At 36.2% G+C, this 23,222-nt stretch overlaps 1 protein-coding gene across 1 annotated transcript in view; it reads right to left on the minus strand.

Annotated features, from left to right (window-relative positions):
* Window positions 1–21,585, minus strand: part of ORC5 (origin recognition complex subunit 5) — an 84,508-nt gene extending 62,923 nt beyond the window's left edge. The window contains exons 1-6 of the mRNA XM_025380965.1: window positions 21,383–21,585; window positions 17,633–17,725; window positions 14,266–14,466; window positions 12,797–12,871; window positions 10,245–10,356; window positions 3,328–3,458 (exon numbers count right to left, since the gene is read on the minus strand). Of these exons, the coding sequence (XP_025236750.1) occupies window positions 3,328–3,458; window positions 10,245–10,356; window positions 12,797–12,871; window positions 14,266–14,466; window positions 17,633–17,725; window positions 21,383–21,454 (684 nt within the window). The 5' untranslated portion in view covers window positions 21,455–21,585. The remainder of the gene's footprint in view (window positions 1–3,327; window positions 3,459–10,244; window positions 10,357–12,796; window positions 12,872–14,265; window positions 14,467–17,632; window positions 17,726–21,382) is intronic.
* Window positions 21,586–23,222: the final 1,637 nt, after the last annotated feature.

Raw genomic sequence — 23,222 nt, forward strand, 5'->3', positions numbered from 1 at the left:
TTCCCTAACCATGTCTTTCCTCCTCTCCCTCCAATAACCTGTTATGCCATGCTCCAAGCCCATTTTCTTTCTGTAGCCTCAGGATGGTATAAAAATTTGAAACAGTTGGCCCCCCTTTCTGCCCCCCACCTTTTGATTCTCATATTTTGTGTAAGGCTCCTGTGCCCATATGCATATTAATAAATTTGTATGCAACAGCTAATGTATGCAGGACTTCATACCTAGGTGAGGGGTTGATAGGTGCAGCAAACCACCATGGCACACATTTTACCTATGTAACAAACCTGCACGTCCTGCACATGTATCCTGGAACTCAATATAAAATTAAATTAAAATTAAAAAATAAATTTGTATGCCTTTTTTCCCATGAATCTATTATTAGTTTGTTTTATAGATTCAAATTACCAAAACTGCAGGGTAAAAATATGAACTTCCCTACAGTAACAAAGCATAATTTGCACTTTTAGGTTATATTTATGTCATACAGAACCATAAAACATATAATGAAAAACCTCAAGCCCAAATAATTAACTGTTATCTTCTAACGTCTGAACATTCTCATCAATTAAACATCATCGAGTTTCGTATGACTCAAAGTATTTGGATTGGCGGCACTACCTGAGATTGTTATAAATCTAAGTTCTTGGCATCATCTCAGGCCTACCAAATCAGAATCTCTGAGGATGAGACCCAGGAATCTATGTTTAACGATCTCTCTAGAAATTCTATGTATTCTAAAGTTTGAGGAGTACTAATTAACTAATTAGAACTACTTATTAGTTTTCTATGAATCAACATTGGAATTCTACTGAACAGTAGTTTAAGCAAACTGGTTAAAAACATACTGCTTCCATTTATTTAAAAAAAATATATATATATATATGTTTGTTCCCAAGTATTTCATATCAAAATAATTCAATGAGTCATAGAAAAAAGATATATATATAAATGTGTAACTATATAAGTAGATAACAGAAAACTACGAACCAAATCATTAATTTCTTCCTATTCTACTTCATAAAAAACAATTATTTAAAGTAGAAAAATCTTCCAAATTTGGTTAATATTAAGTGTAGAGAAGAAGAATCAAGAAGACATTATTTGCTTCAGCCAAACTTCCTTATCGTCATTTTAGATTTTCAGATCTAAGCATAGTTTAATAACACTAAAGTGTCATAATGTTAACAGCTACTGGTACACAATTTGGCTTATCAAAATAAACAATTGACCCTTGAACAACATAGGTTTGAACTGTGAAGGTCCACTTGTCCACAGATTTTTTTTTTCAACCAAGTGCAGATCACAAACACAGATCAAAAACATAGTATTCATGGAATGCAAAACCCATGTGTATGGAGGGCTAACTTTTGTATACTCAGGTTCTGCAGAGTTGATTGCAGGGTTTGAGTGTGCTCAGATTTTGATATACATGGGACTGGTCCTGGAACCAATCCCCCAAGTATACTAAGGGGCAACTGTATTGATTTTCTTTTTGGTGGAAACACTAAAACACTAAAATATGTTTAAGAATTTATGAATAACAGTTAAAAAGGCAGTATCATAAGGTTTGTCAGAGAAAACAAACCTAAATGAGTATCAAAGTAGTACTTTATTTTCTCCTATCTTAAGCTACCTATAGAACTAGCCTCTAAGAAATACAGAAATATCAGTTCATAAAGCATCTTTCTAGAAAAGATCCCTGAAAAGAATATTTTTCAGGCGATTTAATAAACTTTCAAGAAATATGCCCCTTACAAACTTTGAGACAAACACAAACAACACTATATATCTGAAGAAAAAAGGAAAATGAGTATCTTTATTTTTCTGTATTCTATATATAGAGAAAACTAAGAACACTGTGCTATTTTTCTCTAATGTTTAAGGATCCTTTTCTGTATTTATTATTACCAATAGTAGTATAAGACTTAAACCATACTTCACATTTATGAATATGATTTTTAAGAAAGCTGTAACCTTACCCTAAATAAAATCATTCCTCAGTAAAACCCAAAGAACTTTTAAAAATACTATATTTAAATATATATTTCTCTCTTTACATTTTATTTTCCCATAGATATTTTCCCTAAATTTTTTCTTCTTATACTTTATAATCTACTTTGAAATGGCTGCCAGCACAGATTCCCACAGGATTCGAGTGCTAAACAGTGGTAACTGTAAGTTACTTTCCAGTAAAGACAGAGGAGGATTATTTGCTCCTAAGTCCATCTCACCCAGGTGCGTTTTCCTGACCCTCTCCTCTCTGTCTCTTGTGTTACCATTTCCCTCAGAAGCCAGGGATCCCAAGACATCCAATCTCTAGAGGAATGTCAGTGATAAACTGGAACTGGAAAAACAGTTTTGTTTTTTCCTAACTGAGAAGATGTCTGAAATCTACATGCAAATCAGAGGAGCCCTGAAATCTGAAACTTTCAAAAACATACTAAATGTGAGCGTAATTTTAAATAGTTGCCTTCTATGTTCTGTCTCAAACACACACTGAAACTAAGTAACACTTTTCAGGGCAGAAAGAGAAAAAGAACAAAGTGAAGAAAATGTGCTAAGAGACATAGAATCTGTTACTTTGAAAGTGACTGTTTTCCAGCCTCAGATATATTACTATTTTCTGTTAAATGGAGCTAAGATCTTAATTATTAATTAAGGATTTCTAAAAGGGAAACTAGAAATTCTTGTCTCCTTCCTTTCCCATCCCCACAATTAAACAAAAAAGGTCAAAGAAAAATTCAACATCAACATTTTCCAAACTGTCTATGATATATAAACAGCTATTCTAATTGTTTAAAAAAAAAAAAAATTAAAAAGAACCATCTATACAAAGATTACCAGCTCAGGGTCAGTGGTTAATGAAAGACCTGCAATGAAAGCTTCCGACCATACTCAAATCCATCTAGATTCTAGACCTCAATCACTGCATACATAAAACTTGAACAAAATCTGTTACAAAATATTAACAGAGTTGTAAAACTGCTCAAATTTTTACATCTCTTTTCTGTTATTCCTCATTTTGATTTTAATGGAGTTCTGCATTTTCTGTAATTAGAGAAAAAACAAGGAAGAGTGAGAAGATCTAAGAATGACATTTTTCTGATCAGAACAAGCAAAGTTTGTACTAACCCACAAACATCTACCTTCTTACGGTATGTTAGCCTCAAGAGGCCATATGCAAATTTCCAGAATAAAATTTCAGTTTCTAACCTATCTCACACCATTTCTACATGGAAAATATTGAAAGATATACATACACATATATTTATACACACACACACACACACACACACATATATATATACAAGCAAAATATTCATTTACCAGATGTCTGAGCTCTTTCAAATCTCGACAAACAGTGTAGAAAACTCCAAGAAGAATGTTAATGTAGGCAGCATAGAAATCAGCTGAATACTCTGGAGGATGATCATGGGACAGGATCTTTTGAAGGTTGCCTGTTCACAGGACACAAAATAACTTGTAATAATTAACACAGCACCCTAATCATATCTTCAAGCATTTTATAACAAAGGTATTAAAAAAAAAACCCAAACCCAGCAATAATCAAGGAATAATAAAACTATTACAAGATTAGAATAGAAAAGTGTGATTTGTGATATAATAAAAAATATGTATTTGATCTTCACCCCGGTTCCTGGCACAGAGCTTCTAAAAGCCCTCATAATTTCCTGAATGAGAAGGATAAGAGGAGTATCTTTTGTTACTCATAAGAAGCCCTTTTAAAACATACCTTGATTTATACTAATGAGGTGTTTCTTGATGGGTGATATGGTTTGGCTCTGTGTCCCCACCCATATCTCATTTGAAATTTTCAGTGTTGGAGGAGGGGCCTGGTAGGAGGTGACTGACTCATGGAGCAGACTTCCCCCTCGCTGTTCTTGAGATAGAGTTCTCATGAGATCTGGTTGTTTCAAAGTGTGCAGCAATTCCCCCTTCAGGCTCTCTCTCCTGCTGACTTTGTGAAGATGTGTTTGCTTCCCTTTCACCTTCCAACATGACTGCAAGTTCCCTGAGGCCTCCCCAGAAGCAGAATCCTGTACAGTGCACAGACTGTGAGTGTATTAAACCTCTTTTCTTTATAAATTTATAAATTACCCAGTCTCAGGTATGTTTATAGCAGTGTGAGAATGGACTAATACAGTGGGCCCCTAGATAGCTTCAGGATGGGGACTGGTTGTCAGAGGAACCAAGTGATTAGAGGCCTGTATTCTCACATACACTGCTGTGAAGAAATACCCATGACTGGGTAATTTATAAAGAAAAGAGGTTTAATTGACTCACAGTTCTGCATGGCTAGTGAGGCCTCAGGAAACTTACAATCATGGTGGAAGGCACTCTTAACAGTGCAATAGGAGAGAGAATGAGTGCCAGCAGGGGAAATGCCAGACACTTATACAACCAACAGCGCTCGTGAGAACTCAGCGTCTTGAGAGCAGCATGGAGGAACCGCCCCCATGATTCAATTACCTCCCACCAGGTCCCTCCATGACATGTGGGGATTATGGGATTATAATTCAAGATGAGATCTGGGTGGGGACACAAAGCCAAACCATATCAAGGCCCCACCTCCTGTCCTTGGGAAAAGGAGAAGGGCTAAAGATCGAATCCACGACCAATAACCAACGATTTAATCAAATCATGACTATATAATGGCACCTCCATAAAAAATCCTAAATGATGAGGTTCTGAGAGTTTCCAGGATAGTAAATATATCCGCATGCTGAGAGGGTAGCACACCTCAGCCCCACAGGGACAGAAGCTCCTAGGCTTGGGACCCCACTGGTCCTTATCCTGTGTACCTGTTCATCTGGCTGTTCATTTGTATCCTTTACAATAAACGGAATAAGTAAAGTTGTTTTCTTGAGTTTGGTGAGCCATTCTAGCAAATTATCAAACCTGAGGAGGGGGTCATGTGAAACCCCAATTTATAACCAGTTTTCAGGAGTACAGGTAGAAACCTGGGACTTAGACTGGTGTCTGAAGTGCTAATATTCTTGTAGGACTAAGTCCTTAACCTGTGAGGTCTGCACTAACTTCTGGTAGTTAGTGTCAGAAGTGAATTGAATTTTAGGACACCCACTTGATATCTAGAGAACTGAAGAATTTGTTGTTGGGTGAACAAAAATACCCCACACATTTGGTGTCAGAAGTGTTTTGAGTAAAAATAATTCTGAAAATGTAATTGAAATTTTGAAACTGACTGTAAAAAAAAATTATTAAATATTAAGACAAATAGAAAACAACGACAGCTAAAGAAAATCTCAAGAACCTTATGACCGGCAAAATCAGTAACAAGGGAAAAAATACTGTAGATTCTAGTTTTTCTTCCTATTAAGTAAATCAACTAGGAAAAAAAAGGGTATAGTACATAAACTGCCAACAAACTAGAAAATGCTCATGTTTTGTAAAATGAAAATAATTAATTTTTTTACAATAATCATCACCTGATCCTAGTCCTTACTTTGTTATTCCCCCTTTTATAAAACATGTTTTCTCCCTACAACTTTGATATCTTTACTCTACTTCTGTTATATCTCAGGCTCTTTATAAAATATCACGTTAAGAGTCCTAACCTTATACTTAACCCTGCTGGAAATAATCATATTTTAGAAACACAGTAAAATTTAAAGAGAAACAACCATATATTATTCAAAATTTCCCAGTCATAATACAGGAATCAATTAGACATTCATTCCTTATCGTAAGATCCTCTGACTTCTTGGTGTAATGGTCTCCTTAGACTTCTTAGTTAAGAGCTCTTTGCGTATGACTAGAACTTTAAACCTAGTTCAGAAGGCTCAAGTTTTTTGCAAAAATTACAGGTAAAAACTCTTCCAGGATATTCTAATCATGTCAATTTCCTTTTGTTTAAGGTTCCCAGTAAGTTAGTATTTTTAGTAAGGCCATTTACCATTGATTTTAATCACTTTTGCGCCTGCGAATCAATTAGACACAGGTACAAGATCAAAAAATATATATAAACGATCTGAAAATTTATAAACAGAAGTTTAGAAATAGCTCTATTAAGGAATATTTAAACACAGAAGTTGACAAAAAAAACTTCAAAGCCTAGTTTTATACTTAGAATATTATCCCGAATGGATACTAGATGAGACACTGTTACTGAATTTGCTTTTTTATTTCAAAACTGCTGAAAAAATAAAAATAAAAGCCAAAACTTCCCTTTGGAGTCTATGTACTTTTACATTCTAACAGCAAACTTTAAATATAATGTCACTAAGTTTTTTTAACTAGGCATGGGGAAATAGCTAATATATTGAAAATTTCTAAAAGGTACCAAAAAACTTAGAAACAAAGATATCTACCTATAAAACCTACCAAATAACTGGATGGATGTAAGAAAAGAGAGATGGAGGGAAGAGATAAATGATCACAGAGATGAACAAGCGGGGAAAAACAACAACAACAACAACAACAAAAAAAAAACAAGAAAAAACTTCTATAAATGAATGGGTAAGAAAATTTGGAAAACAGTTGAGTCTCCAGCTCAGATTGCACTTCTAAGTACCCCCTGAACATCTCTATCTGGGTATTCCTTATACGTAGCCCTCCGTATCCCATAGGAAAGTTGATTAGACGTTATCACTGGCCCATTTCAGCCCTGATGAAAGTCTTATAAGAATCGGAATCCTCACTGTGTTGCTGTAAAAGTAACCTAGCAACTTGTTTACAGACTGCAGACAAAACTCTCAGAGTATAACTCTATAATAAGCAAGTCATGCCAGCTCTAACAGTCTAGGACTATTCAAATTCATGAAAAAAAAAAAATCCCATCTATATCAGAAAGCTCAAAACAGCATATCATTGAGCAGTAAATAAAGGGTAGGAGAAACCCACTGGTTGGTCTCCTTGGGTCTTAAAATTTCACTATCCAAGTATAGGCAAATGTGCAAAGAAAAGCCACTCCTAAGTTGCAGAGAGACTTCTGCTTCCAGTTGTGAGGGAGTAGGAGCATCCAGAAGTACCCTCCTCTAATAATCAATTAAAAACTGGACACACTATAGAAAACAACTATTTTCAAATATCAAACAAATGGCAGTAACGGACCGTAATACCTTAGAAAAGGTAAACAAATAAGGTGAGTCCTACCATCAGCCAAGCTTTCTAACAAGAGATAATTTTAAGACTGTGGTGCAAGGAGACTTCCAAAAGGAGCTCATTTATCCTAATGCATTGAGGAGACAGAGACCAGAGCCGAGAGAGCTGAGATAGCTATAATTTGCAGGGCAGCGTATCTGAGGCGAGGAAGCTGTGCCAAAAAAGAGCTCCAGAAATCTGTACAGGGGTTCCCCTCAAGTCTTAGCTTAATACTAATCTGTGTATGCATAGGGTAAAACCCTATAAAGCCATGCAAGAACAATTTTTAGGGAAAAAACAATCATTGGAGAGCTATATGTCAATTCCCAGAATTCACACAGGGCTGTGAATTTTTCATGTTGCCACTAGTCAGAAGGCAGAGACCATGCTAAACACACAGGGCATTCAGTAGAGATTCCAGAAAAACTATGTCTTAGAAGTAGAGCTAAAATTAGCCCTGGTATAATGGCTACTCTGGATCATCTCTCCAAAAAAAGTTTAAAAATAGCCTTAAAAGAGTCAACTGTATCTGTAGGTAATTAAATATGCTAATGAGAAAAAAGTCCAAAACACAATAAAAAACACAATGTCTATAATTCAATAAAAAACTACTAGACACATGAAGAAGCATAACGGATACCTAAGATGGAGAAAAATTAGTTGGAGGGAACAAACCCGAAACAAAAGAGGTAATTGAATTAGTAAACAAGAAAATTAAAACAACTGTTATAAATATGCTCATATGCTCAAGGATATAAAAGAAAACAAAAGCATAATGAGATCAGTAATGAAAATTCTACAGGATGAGATTGGCTGCCCACTAGACACTTGTAAAAAAAAAAAAGCCAGTGAACTGAAAGACATACAAACAAAAAAAAAACCCAAATAAAACACACACACACACACACACACACACACACACAAAGATTTAAAATTTAAATAAACAGACTTTCAGTAGGACAATATAAAGTGCTCTAACATAATGCAATTATGCAATTACAATGCAATTCCACACAAAAAAGACAGAGAAGAAAAGGTGAGGGGGCAGACAAAATATTTGAAGAAATACTGTCCGAAATTTTTCCAAAGCTGATGAAACTATACACCCACAGACTTAAGAACTCAACAAATCCCCAGCAGGATAAACAATAAAAGTTATTTTCTTTCTTGTCCTGTTATTTTTTTAAAGCCAAAATAATAATATTTAACATCTGAGGTTTATAATAATAGTTGAGGTTTATATTATAGTATTACACGGTTTATAATAAATATAGAAGTAAAATGTAAGACAACAGCAGTACAAATGTTCTTAAGTAGGAAACTGTAATCACTGAAATTTCAGATTGTTATCAGAACATAACTTAATCTATCCAAACTGACACAATAACTAAACCAAAAACCTAATCAAGTACATTATAATTTCTCTAAAGAAAAAATATCCATCACCAAAAGATGAGTAGTCTGCATGAGGTAAAGACCAGAAAACAAGACTTCCAAACTAGGCTCCTAGCCATAACTGCTAAGAGGACAGCTGTCCTTAAAATCAGACACCATATTCCTGAAAATGACATGTTCCAAGTTATTGTGACAGGGTAACACTAACCACTTAGATAATCTCTTTGCCCTGGTTCCACACTTAACCATAATTTCAACTTATCTATTAACGTTCCCCTTCTGAATGGCTTTTTGTCTGACTACGGTGTTTCTGCTTTAAAAAAAAAAAAAACTGAATATGAAAAAGGCCCTAAAATTTAATAATCAGAATTTAACTTGGCTCCATTATTATACACTTTGCAAAAATCTATTATCCTATACTCACTAAAATTACTAAGACCATTTTATTTACTTTTGTCCTCAAACCCTCTATCTATGCTGCTTTGTATCTTTACTTTTTAAATTTTTAAATCTATAAATTTAAATTATAGAATTTTTAAAATTTAATTCTATAATTACTTACATTATTAATTCAACTTGACTGAAATGTATAAAATCTACTTTTTTAATAATTTTCTTAAATTCTAAATAGTTTTTCAGTAATTTTCTTAAATTCTAAATAGTTTTTCAGTACTTAAAATGGGTCATAAAAAAACTGAACTATGAAGAACAGTGCTGACATCGGTACAGAATTTTTTTTTTTTTAAATAAAAATTTAAAAAATTAAAAAAAATTTTTTTAAATAAAAATTTTTTTTTATCACTTTTCCTCCTACCCTTTATTTTGGGATTTTTATGGATGAGAAATCAATGACATTAAGGACTCCATCTATTTTGGGTTGCTGTTAAAAAAAAAAATTCAGCTAATTAGCTAAGACAGAAGGTGTTATTTGACTGCTGTTCTGGTGAAAACAGACAAAAATGTATTAATCTTAATGTATGTTTACAGCTGATTAGTTCAGAGGGATAGTGTTAATGAGGCCAAGGTCATGGAATGCTATTTTTTTATAGACTGCTAAGCATCTTATACTTCAGAGTTATAATCTCTGAATCCCAAGTATCATCTCTGTATGACAGCCCAGTATTAATCCACAAAGCTATTCAGCAACACAAAAAGCTACTGTGTTCTTTCAAAGACCAAAAGCATCAGGATCTATGAAATTTAAGATTAAATGCAGTCCCCAAGAAAATAAGAAACACAAGGGCTAGTAATTGGTACCATATGAGTTACAGTAAAGAAAATGAGATTTATAAAATCAAAAGATGTAAGCGCAACATGGTATTTAACCCAAGTATACAGTAAATGAAGATTTCAACACACTCTTAATATGCTTTACAAGTCTAGTCTGATTATTCGTACAGATGTCATAATTACACTACATATACATCTTAATGTACTGACTAAAAAAATGAAGATACATTAGCACAAATACGAGTTGCTCATCCAAAAAAAATTAGTAATTATACAATAATCTCTCACAGTTCCAAAGTAAATTTTATAAGTGCAGAAATACAAACATCTTATTTGAGATTGGCAGCAAACCTTAACAGTTTAATACTTTGATACTCCCATTTGATATTCAAATACTTTATCAAAGTATTTCCATTTGAATATGCTAGTTTGATCTTTCAAACAACAAAAACTATTCTCCTGCATAACATTTGCCAAAACAATGTTTTAAGGTTTACCTATGCTGTAATCAGGGAAATACAAGACAAATGGCTCAAAGCATCCAGTATTTGGACGAAACTTTTCCCAAACAATTTCACTGAGAAAGAGAACAGTCACATTTCTGTCAGCCTGTAAAAGAAAGAAATAAAAGTAACTTTGTATTTAAAAATCTTAATCAGAGCAGTATTTCCATTTGGATTTTTCTTTCAAATAAATCCCCCAAAGTTCTAACCTATAACAAATTATTTGCATATTAATAAACCTTATTTAGAAAACCTAATCAAGGAGTTCATCCATTTGCAAACTGTCACACACCCAAGCTGGAGTGCAGTGGCATAATCACAGCTCACTGTGGCCTCAACCTCCCAGGCATAAGTGATCCTCCTATATCTCTCAAGTAGCTGGGACATGTGCCACCATACCTGACTAAATTCTGTATCTTTTGTAAAGACAGGGTCTCTGTAAGTTACCCAGGCTGGTCTTGAACTCCTGGACTCAAGTGATCTTCCTGACTCAGCCTCTCAAAGTGCTGAAATTACAGGCATTAGCCATCACATTGGGTCTGATTTTTTTAAGAATCTCTGAATTTATTTCTATAGCGGTAAAATAACATGCCCTAATCACAATCCTGATAACAAATTACTGAATTGTTTTTGCTATAAAAATATGATTACCTAAAAGCATTTTATAAAATCAGTTTAAATACATTGAGAGGCTAAAAAGAAGAGGATATTTATCGAGCTGAAAGATTTTAAATTGGTAATGTTCTTATCTATTCATCTGATAAGTACTTTCGGTATATATGATATTCATCATATTTTAAACTTCCTTTTACTTAATATAAAAAAATGAGAAATGCTTTTGCCACATTTCTCTTAAATGAAATACATTTTTAAAAATCAAGCATGGTTCCAGAAATGTCAAAACAATTCTCTTTCCCAGTTCAGCTGAGATTACTCTAAATCTTTTAATTTTCTTCAAACAATTTCTATAATTGAAACTAAAAAATGGTCAAAAGTCCTAATTGTTGTAAAGGGATGTATGACCACCATTACTAGGCATAAGGAGGAAAAAATAGGGTGATCTATACTGGAAAGGCAAGAAGACAATAATGCACTCTGGATACCGGATGGTGAGTTCTAGAGCAAAGCAATAGGAAATAGTGGATGCATATGCAAAAACCCGCAAATACAAATGAAACAAACAAATAAAAGGAAAGGAAATAGGAGACATCTACTCAAAGAAGACAGGTCTTGAGTCTCAGTAATAAAATGTCAAGAGTTAATTAAACCAAGAAAAGCAAGACTGTGTGAGGTTAACTTCCAGAATAGGCCACCAATAGCTACGCTTATTATCCTGTCCTCTCTATACCTCCCCTCCCTCAACTATTACTAAAAGTAAACTTCAGGAGTCGGCCTTGGGCACACAATGATTTCAGTGGCCTCTCTAAACTTCTAGCAGATTCTCAAATTTGAATAATGTATTTAACTTTGAAAGGCAGATATGCTTTAAGCACTTCTTCCCAAGTATTTATTATAATATTACTTAATACTTTAACACATACAAACATAAAATTAGGTAGGTATAAACTGCTTATGCTCAAAGCACTTATAAAATTATAAAACCAAAATAAATTTATAAATACAAACCATAAAACCAATAAAATTTAAATTAATATTAACTGAATATATTGAACAGTACTGTTTCCCTCAAACTAAATCTTTATTCCCTTTGTGAATACAGTGAATATGGTTCCACCTGGAAACAACCACAGCTATTTCTCTCACCAATCTTCCTTATTCAAACTATTACAAAACCCTGTTTTATCTGTGATATTATTTGGCTTTCACCTGACACAAATGCCTAGTAAGTCCACCCCTGTTCTTTTCTTATTGGGCCATGACAATCACAGTAGTATTAATTAGTAACCCTTCACTTAATGTTGTTGATAGGTTCTGGGAAACTGACTTGAAGTGCAACATATAATGAAACCAATTTTTTTCCTCAACAATGTTATAATGAAATGATGCTGAAGGTAAGGAAGAACCTGTTGTAGGCTGTTTCACTTAAAGTTGCAGTTTCCAAGAATCTCCTGAGATGTTAAGTGAGGACTTACTGTACTTTGTGAAGCCAACACAAGAGTAAACTGAAATACAAAAGTAAACTCTGACACTGAGGTTATAAGATAGAAATCCAGATGAGCCAGAATAGCCATGCTATTCTTATTTTAGATTATCCTTATTTTGAAATGCAAAGAAAATTTTAAAATCCTTGAGATTTTAAAGTCTGGCCCTCTGCTATTTATTCTAGCAACATCTAAAAACTTTTAATAGAAAGCAGTAGCTTCATAATTAGAGAGGAAAAGCTAAAATAATTGAAGAATAAATGCTATGAAATCACTAACTGATTTTACTATGAAAAAAATACTGAGCTTTACTGATAAGAGAAATGCAAACTACAATTATATTAAAATACTAATTCTCACCTATCAAATAGCAAAATGAAAAAATTTTACAACACAATCCATTGATTAAGTTGTGGGGAAAAAGCACTCTCTCACATTACTTACCAATTCTTGTAATCTAAGAAATCCAGGCAAAAGATTTGCTTCCATATCTCTTAGATACTCTGCTTTATCTAGAACCTTTAAAAAAAAAAAAGAAGAAGAAGAAGAAATGCATTTACAAAGCCTTTACAAAATGACATGATTTGATTATGTCCCCCAAAGTTCATGTGTTGGAACTTAATCCCCAGTGCGGCAGTATTGGGAAGTGGAGCTGCATAAAAGACGATTAAGTCATGAGGGCTCTGTCCTCATCAATGAATTAATATTGTTATCAAAGGAATGGCTTATTGAAAGAATGGCTTTGTTATAAAAGGGACTTCTGCCACCTCTTGCTCTCACCCTTGTCCTCTCTTGTACTTCTACCATTCATCATGAGAGGAGGCAGCAAGAAGGACCTTGCCAGATGCGGGGACCTCAACCTTTGACTTCCTAACCTCCAGAACTGTGAGAAATAAATGTCTTTTCTTTATAAATTACCCAGCACAACTGGCTTTGAAATGTGAAACCGACATGAGATTTGGGAGGGGCCAAGGGTGGAATGGTGTGGTCAGGCTTTGTGTCCCCATTCAAATCTCATCTTAAATTGTAATCTCCATAATCCCCATGTGTCAAGGGAGAGACCAGGTGGAGATAAATGAATCATGGGGGTGGTTCCCCCATACTGTTCTTGTGATAGTGAGTTATCATGAGATCTGACGATTTTATAAGGAGCTTCTCCTTCCTCCCACTTTGTGAAGCAGATGCCTTGCTTCCCCTTTGCTTTCTGCTGATTATAAGTTTCCTGAGGCCTCCCCAGCCATCCTGAACTGTAAGCCAATTAACCTCTTTCCTTTATAAACTATCCAGTCTTGGTTAGTTCTTATCCAATTCCAAAGATGATCATTTTAACATGTCTTCAGAGTAATCAGGCATATTTGTTGCTCTAAAGTCTTCACTACCTTCTATCCACTCCCTAAGAAATTAAATAAAGTGCTTTGGTATAGTTTTCTAGACCTTCCATGATCCGCCCCAACCTATCTTCCAGTCTTCTTTTTCTCCCTTCATACTTTATAACCCACTAAAACTAGACTATTTGGTATTCTCTGGTCTCCATTTTCAGCTGCATGCCTTTACTTATATAATTCTATCTGAAAATCCTCTATTTCAATTTTTTCCTAGAATACTCTGATTCATTTAGGTCTGTCTCAAATGCTAATACCTCATGAAGCTGTATTGGATACACACAGTCAATACTTTGCATCTGGAGACAATCACTTATCACATCCTACATGTAGTCACATGTATGTGTCATACCTTTTCTATTAAATGAAGCTTCCCTTGGATAAGGAATATGTTTAACACATTTCTGTATACAAAAGTATCTGGCACAGAGCACTGTACATAATAAGACTCAAAACAAATACATGAAAATTGATCTAATAAATTATTGGTTTTCAACATAAGAGATGATCTAATCAAATGAAATTACTTACAATATATACAGTCTGATCCTTGAGATTTTCAGCTGCGGTTACTTGTTTAAACAAGCGAACAAAATCATTAAATGTTTCACAGGTTATTTCAGTAGAACATCCATCCTCTGAAGAACTAAGATGATTCAATTTGTTTAAAATTTGTTCCAAAAGCAGCCTCAAGGTAAAGCATTCAACGCAATTCACAAAGACATGTGGGAGCTGAAAACGAAAACCAAAACACTATAAGAAAAGAAGAAAACACATAGACACAATAATGGCTCTGCTGATATTCTCCATTTGCCTTTCTAAATCTACATCCCACCAAACCCACCCCATGCCCCAAGAGCCTGACAGCTACAGAATTACATCACCCAGACTCTCTTACTTTCTGGCTGTGGATGGAGAAGCCAATAGAAAGAACCAGCAGGAGACTAAGGGAGAATGGTGGGACAGAAGTTTGGATATTGATTTCCTTGACTCCCACCATGACCCCTCAGCGGCCCTAGCTTGGCAGTGGATACTCTTTTACCAAAGATCAAGTTGGACAGCCCCTCTTCTAAGGTTACACCTCTTGTAGGGTTCCAGTAACAGCTCCTTTCTATGGTCCCTTCAGGCCTAGAGGTGGTAAAGGCCCTGGTGTACCATCATCCCTTAGTGATTCCCATAAAATGTCCTCAACCTTTATAAAATTGTCCCTTCATTAAACTCTCTTCAATTATTTCTTTCAGCTTGCCATTTCTTTCTTATGGAAATTCAAAGCAAACTTGTACTTTCCTATAAAGAATTCTTATAAAGAAATCAGCCAGGAATGGTGGCTCATGTCTGTAATGCCAAGGCTTTGAGGTCAAGAGTTCAAGACCAGCCTGGGCAATATAGCGAGACTCTGTCTTCGTTTTTTAAAAAAAAAGAAATCTAAGTATATTTGAATGTTAAAATTCTTAATAGGAATTTCACACTTGTAACTTTAATATAATATCCTTGAATAAACTTAAGTCAAAAAAAAAAAAAAGAATTTTAAGAGTTAGAAACCATAGCAATCCTCCTATAAGGACTGTAAGCACTAGCTCTTTACTAGGCATACTGCTCCTGCCTGTAATCTCAGTGCTTTAGGAGGGGTGGGAGGAGCACTTGACCCCAGGAGTTCAAGATCAGCCTGGGAAACACAGTGAGACTCCATCTTTAAAAAATAAAAAAAATTAGACAGGCCTGGTGGAGTACGTCTGTAAGTCCCAGCTACTTGGGAGGCTGAGGTGGGAGTATCACTTGAGCCCAGGAATTCACGGCTGCAATGAGCTGTGATCATACCACTGTACTCCAACCTGGGCAATAGAGCAAGACTCCATTTCAAAAAACAAACAAACAACTAGCCCTTCATTTAAAAAACTAACAAAATATCAAAATGAGGTAACTCCAGAAGTAATAAGGACACAAACGAGATTTGCTCACAAATACAGTCTATCCTCAAAATAAGATCACAAAAGCAGATTCATTCTGAGGAAGATAACTTGTGGCATTTGGCACAAATAATGGAATTTGTAACTATTTTTAGTGATTTTATAAACTTGTATCCAATAAGGAAGCTTTTCGTTCTCTGAATAACAGTGTCACTAAAGCCACATTAAACTTACTTGGGGACAGTTTCACCAGCATTTGCTAACTCACTTCACTCTCACTTCTTTACGAACAACAGTCCACAATATCTCTGTTATGAATAGTGTCTCGCTTACAGCATTTGTGCTATCCATGACCTTTAAAGGCAGCATATTCTAAGTGCCTGTCTGAGTCCCTGTATCAGAAGTAGTAACAATAATCATATATTACACTGATTAAGTAGCAGCAGAAACTACAATGTGATAAAAAAAAAAAATGGAATGCAGCCCTTAAATATAAAACTTCCTTATTGGGTTTTATTGCTTTTATTCAACACATATTTTGGGGGCGCTTCATTCAGTGGGTTCTGAAATACAAATGCCTGGACCAAGACCTTGTACACTCAGATTCTGAAGTCTAGTATACAGCCCAGGCATATGTGCTTTTAAAATGCACAGCTGATCTTTGGGATCAAAAGCTGAAATCCACAAGTTAATAAGCTAAAATCCACAAGTTAATATGTGCCAAGTAGTGTGCTTAGTGCTGGGGATAATTTCAAGAAACTCACAATCTAAAGCCAGGGAAACACAAACACAAAATCATAGCTGAGAGGGCTAAATATTATGACAGAATTAAGCACAAGGTGCTAAGGCTGCAAAACAGGGGAGCATCTGATACAGCCTAGAGGATCAGGAAAGACTTTGTAGAATATAAGTAGAAGAAAACCTGGCAAAATAAATAAGCATCTGCCAAGTAACAGGAAGAGCGAGTACAGGAAACCCATTCCAAGTAGGGGAGCAGCATGTGCCATGGCTTGAAAGTAAGAGAGCAGGAACTATACACAGTTCAGTATGCCATCCTAAACACACATCCTTAGAGCTAGAGGACAGGGTTAGCAAGCCAAAGCCTGTGGGCTAGCCACCTGTTTTTGTACATACTGTTGCTTTGAAACACAGTCATGCCCATTCACACAGAGAATGCCCATGGGTGCTTTCACAATACAGCAGAGTCAAGTAGGTGAGACAGAAACTACATGGTCCACAAGTACAAAATGTTACTTATCTGCCCCTTAAGAAAAAGACTGCCCATCTCTGGTTTAGGATATGAAAGGGAGTATGGCAATACTCATCAATAATAGCAGCTAACCTTTCTTTATTGAGTGCTTACTACGCACTATGTACTGCAGAAAGCACTTTCCATGTACTAACATTTAATTCTCTTAATCCCAGATGTTGTCACTATGAGCCAACTTTGCAGATGGAGAAAGCACTAACTGGTGAATCCAAAAAGGAACATGAGTCTGCCAGACTCTACAGCCCACTTAACCACTGTGTTATAAAAGATAAATTCAGCTCAGGAAAGGTCTTATACATTGGGCAAATTACTTGAACACTGTCCTGAAGATCTTAAGATTTGCAAGGCCTGGCTGCTGGGTGAAGACTGCAAATAAGAGGCTTACAGAAATACGTGGAAAAAAACAATGGTAAATGTAAATCCTAGCAGCAATGGCTAGGATTAAAGGTAGATGGAGAAATGATTTTAAGAATGTGAAGCAACAGATCAAGTTTATTGATGTGATTTACTAAATGAGGGAAGATGAGGAAACAGTTAAGAAAGTGTAAGTTTGGACAACTGTGTCAATTACAGTAGCTCACTCATGGAGAAAGATAATACGGGAAGAAGAGCAATGTAAAGGTGGTATGTTCAATTTTGTATTTGTGGAGATTCACAATCTTCAGTACCAATATTATACATTAAAGAATGGCAAAGAAATACTTAATATTTTTATTCTTACCTCTAAAGTTTTCAACAACGTTTGTGTTACATAGGTCTTTCCACTGGCAGTATGTCCATAAATAAAAATGGATGGAAAGCTAAAATGATGTCTCTAAGGGGAGAAAAGACAAACACAAATATGAGGCTGCACATGCAAAATAGAAAATAAACACTTACCAACTTGTGAGAAAGTTGTATGTGGAAAAGTAAAATATTCAATCCAAATTCCTAACAGTGAGCATATTGTGGATGAATCAACACACTTTGAACTTACTTGAATTCAACTCTAAGCACTTTCTTTGTTATGAAATTAAAATTTCTGTAACATATTTGGCATATTTTATTATGTACTATATGTTTATATTTTTTATTATTGTACAGGTTTACATATACAAACTTGTATTTTCAACTTTATAGGACATTTAAGAGATTTTTCCAGGATAATTTTGTTCATACTCCATTTTTACATTACTCCTTCTTAAAGACTCTTATCTCCTGGGATGCCACAACTTCACTGTACATTTTAATGCTAGGAAATTAAGTACATATAATCAAAAGATTAAAAGGGATTTCAAGGGTCCTCATTCTTAGGAAAACTTACAGACTACTTCTGAACTATGCACACTCACTAATGCTGGCACAAATGCATACATTAGATCACATAAAACACTAATAAAATCTGCATAGCATTTATTTTAAAATACATACATGCAAGATCTTTCTGCAGTTCATTAAGTTAGCAGCTAGATAAAAGTAAACATTGTCAATGGTCTCTCTGGTCTAGTTAATACTACAAATACTTACACTTCATTACTTAAATGAACACTTTCATTAGATACCTACTAAATGCTGAAAACCAAGGGGTACTGAAAAGTACAAATATCAGTAAAAGACATTATCTACTTTGGAGGAAATTACAGTCTACATTTTTAAATAATTATAGGAAAATTGGATCACATTTTTAAAACAATTATAGGAAAACTGAATTACATTTTAAAAATAATTACAGGAAAACTGGATTTTTAAAAATAATACTTTTTTTTTTTTTTTTTTTGAGATGGAGTCTCACTCTGTCATCCAGGCTTGAGTGCAATGGCGCGATCTCGGCTCACTTCAATCTCTGCCTCCTGGGTTCAAGTGATTCTCCTGCCTCAACCTCCTGAGTAGCTGGGATTACAGGTGCGTGCCATCAGGCCCAGCTAATTTTTGTATTTTTAGTTACAACGGGGTTTCACCATTTTGGTCAGGCTGGTCTCGAACTCCTGACCTGGTGATCCACCTGCCTTGGCCTCCCAAAGTGCTGGGATTACAGGTGTGAGCCACTGCGCCCCGGCCTATTTTTCAATAATACATTTTTTTTTTAAATAATTATAAGAAAATGGGATTATGCAATTTCCATGAGGAAGCTGAGTCTCAATTATCATCGATTACAGCAACAGTCACAAACATTTATTACATTCTAGTCACTAAGTTAAACATTTCCTTTTACAAGACAAATCAGGAACTCAGATTTACACAGGAAAAAGACTCTAAATGGCATACAGCTATGGCAAAAGCAGCTCAACTGCTAAAAATAAACTAAAAATCTACTGGAAATGAATAGGTAATGTAATACATGAACCCTTTTCTAAAGTTTTTATGTAACAATCATATAAATTAACTGGCTCAAAAATTCTGTCTCAGCAGGGTGCGGTGGCTCACGCCTGTGATCCCTACACTTTGGGAGGGCAAGGCAGGCAGATCACTTGAGTTTAGGAGTTCGCCTGGGAAACAGTGAAACCCCATCTCTATGAAAAATACAAAAATAGCCAGGCTTGGTGGCACACACCTGTGGTTCCAGCTACTCGGAGGCTGAGGTGGGAGGATTGCTTGAGCCTGGGAGGCAGAGGCTGCAGTGAGCCAAGATCATGCCACTCCAGCCTGGGAAAGAGAGCCAAACTCTGTCTCAAAAAACAAAAGCAAAAAATTCTGTCTCAAGAATTAAATGCATGTTGCTGAGTATCTCTGCTATCCATTACATGTTGTTGTTGCCTAATAATACCTTATAACATCCTTCTTATTGTGACCTAGAATTATATTGAACTGTTCCACTGTTATTTAACCTTTCACCTTTATAAATCTCGCTAACGTAAACTGCAATAAGCTAGTGCCTGCCACAGTAAAGGTGCTCAGTAAATATTTATTGAACAAATAAATGAGTCTTCTTAAAAACATGAACCAATTTTTTATATTTCTTTCCTATTAGTTCTTTGTATTTCCCACATGCACAGCACCTTGCAGAACTGATAATAAAATATTGTTAAACATAATTTTCATTAAGAGCAAAAGTCAAAAACCCTTCTGTGATCCACCACTAAGTCAATACTACTCATCCCTATTTGCCAATTGTTCTTTTTCAGCAGGAGCATTTCTGGTTGGAGTGATCTGCGTTCCAGAGATGAAATGCAGAGAACATAATCAAGAAAATGCTCCAGTAATAATATAACTATAATTGAAAGCATTATAAATAGAAAATTAATTGAAGATGCAGCTGTTGACCTCTAACTTCCCTAAATAATGCGCCCCTTTAGACAAGGGGAGTACTTTTCCACTAATGCTTCACAGGCCACCTCAAACTGCCATGCAGTATTTCTAGTTGGATAAAAGTACTGTCACGTGTTCAAAGATGGACCACATATACAACAGTGGTCTCATAAGATTATAATACCCTATTTTTGCTGTACCTTTTCTATGTTTAGATACGTTTAGATGCAGACATCACTGTGTTACAACTGCCTACGGTATTCAGTAGAGTTGCACCGCTGTAGAGGTTTATGGCGTAGGAGGAATAGGCTACACCATACAGCCTAGGTGTATAGCAGGCTACACCATCTAGGTTTGTGTAAATACACTTTGCGATATTCACAGGGATTAAATTGCCTAACGATGCATTTCTCAGGACGTATCCCCCTCATTAAGTGACAGCAACACATGACTGTAGTTTAAAAAGCAAACCAAAAGATGGGGATATAGTATGACCCTATATTCTCATTCACTTTCTTCACAGGTAAGATCCAAGTTTGATTAATTCCAATTCTGATTAATGAGTCTGAATCAAAAAGTACATCAAAGACCACCAGAAAATAGTCAAAAATAGGTTAAATTTTGAATTGGTGAATGCTACCCTCTGTCTATTGAAAGGACTCCCTATGTAACTATGTTCATCCAGAGAAGACAAACTCTTCTCTAGGGCATCCTGTGAACTATCAGTTAAGAAGAAAAGTTTACACTAGACCTCTTCGGGACTGTTACAATTCTGGAAAAGTCAGTGAATTTTTAAACCTGAAGCACTGCTTTGCCCCTTAGTGGCCTTGAAAGCAACCACCTCTCTACACTTGACTCACTCCAACTATCACACAGAAACGTGTGAACTTATATTTGAATAAACAACACTCTGCAAACACATCTGTTACATAAATGTCATTGGGCTGGGGTAAGATAAGTAACTTCTAGGAGCTAATGTGGGCAAACTTCTCAAAAGTGTGGCATGTGTCAAACACGTCTTAGGCAACGTTCTGTAGTGCAGGCCCGTCCTTCTTAGACAGTCTCCTCTTCAATAATCGGAAGAGACTGTGGGTGAAGGTGCAGTACAGAACCACAACACCCCTATTTAACGTAAAAACGGCCTTTTGGCCCTCAATCCAAACACGAAAAAAAAAAAATTGGAACAGGTCGTAAGACTACCGAAACGTCTGCCTCCAGGATCTGGAAGACAGTTTAACTACAATACCTCTCCAAACAAGGACTGCAAGGTGGACACTTGAGACTCGCGACAAAGCACCACGTTTTCCAAGTGGGGCATTCTGGCGGGCACCCCGCAGTGGCCAGTGCAGCCAGCCCACAAGTCCCTAGCACAAGCGGGACCCTTTCCCCGGTCTGGCAGCCCGCTCTCCCGCCGGAAACCGGACCCGCAGCGTCGTGGGAGGAGCCGGTGCTGCCCCTCTGCGCAGTGACGACAGCGCGTACGCCGAGCGTCGCCGCCGCTCTAGTCTGACGGCCGGAACCATCGTCTTCTCGCTGGTCCTGTGCCCTGCGCGGCTTTGCGGATTGTTCTGCTTGGTGAGGATTTCGGGCTGCCGCATTTTCCACTCAAATGCCAAGAAGACGACGTGGAGATGGGCGAATAGGGAAGGGGTGGAAGGGGTTAAGGGGGTCTTGTGGGCCTCCAATGACCTGTGAGCCCCGTGCCTTTAGTTTTCCCGGCTGGAAGCCCCAAGTTTAGACACCTTGAGTGCCTAAGAAGACGGACCGGGAGCTGCGCCCGTTAGAGGGACGTGGAAGGCGGACTTAGAAGACTAATGTTGTCAAAAGATGTTTTTTTTTTTTTTTTCCCTGACGTCGTTGTGGGAAATTAGTGGCATTGAGTACAAAACAGGGTGTAATGGGGTTTAAAAGCACAGCTTGGAATTAACTATTTTTCGTGCAAGCTTGAAACCAGATGTGGAAGGCCTCTCATTCCTAATGGGAGGAAGTCGTAGCGTGTGTTGGTGAGGGTGATAGTAAAAATGGTACTTTTAGCGTTAGGCTTTCACGTGTATTTTTTCGTGGGGCACCTACTAGCAACTAAAAAGTAGAAGATTGTGGAAATAAGATACAGAAGTAGACACGTGCGTGGTGGAAAGAGAGCTTGGCGTCCTGAAACCCCTGGGTTGGGATCACTGACTTAACTGCTGGATAGTGGGACTTTGGAATAGTTGAGTCTCAACTTCCTTATCTATAAAATAGGGATAATACTGGCCAGGTTACTGCTAGGAATAAAAGATCCTGTACATACTACCTGTTATACATAAATTTAAATCGGGGACTTCAATCTGCCCAAAGATTGTAGATCAGTCTTAAGACGGTCAAAAGGATCTTTTGAGAATTGTGGTATGTAACGTATTAGCTAGTCAAAATCATTTTTTCACAGCAGCAATTCAAAAGTATTTGCCCAGGTACTTTTAATAGAGAATTCTAAAGATAATTCTAAAGGTTATAATGGGACCATCCATCAAATTTCAGTGTCTTCAAGGGAAGCTTGGAGAGTAGCCTCTGCTACTCTCCCAAGACTTATACATCTGTAACATAGTATGCATATAATGTATGCATACATTATAATCATAACACTACATCTTTATAGCATTCAATAAAACTGACTAAATATTTGTCTAAAATGTTAGTCTCCCTCTCTATATACTTTATGAGGGCAGGAAACGCTGTCTTCACAGTTCAATTTCTAGCATACACAGTTAATGTCTGGCAGATACATAAGAAACAGTCAAATAATTGTTGACCTGAAAGAACATGCCTTACCACCTGGATGATTTAAGATAGTTTCTCAGAGGAGAGAACCTGGAAGCTGAGGCTGAAGAAAAGATTCACCTGTGAGACCAAGAAGGAAATTGTAAACAAAAGAATGTAAAGACAAAAAGGAACAAATGGGCAATCCCGTACCAGAGACTAGCAAATACTTTTTATGAGTAAACCTGGAGAGTAGTAGGAGGCCAGGCTGGGGACAATAAAGAACTTCAGGCAGAGAAGCAAATGTTGAGATTTGACTTTTAGAAATATCCCTTCCGACTACAGTGTGG

This window comes from Theropithecus gelada, chromosome 3 (genome assembly GCF_003255815.1).
Source record: "Theropithecus gelada isolate Dixy chromosome 3, Tgel_1.0, whole genome shotgun sequence".
Taxonomy (NCBI): Eukaryota; Metazoa; Chordata; class Mammalia; order Primates; family Cercopithecidae; genus Theropithecus; species Theropithecus gelada.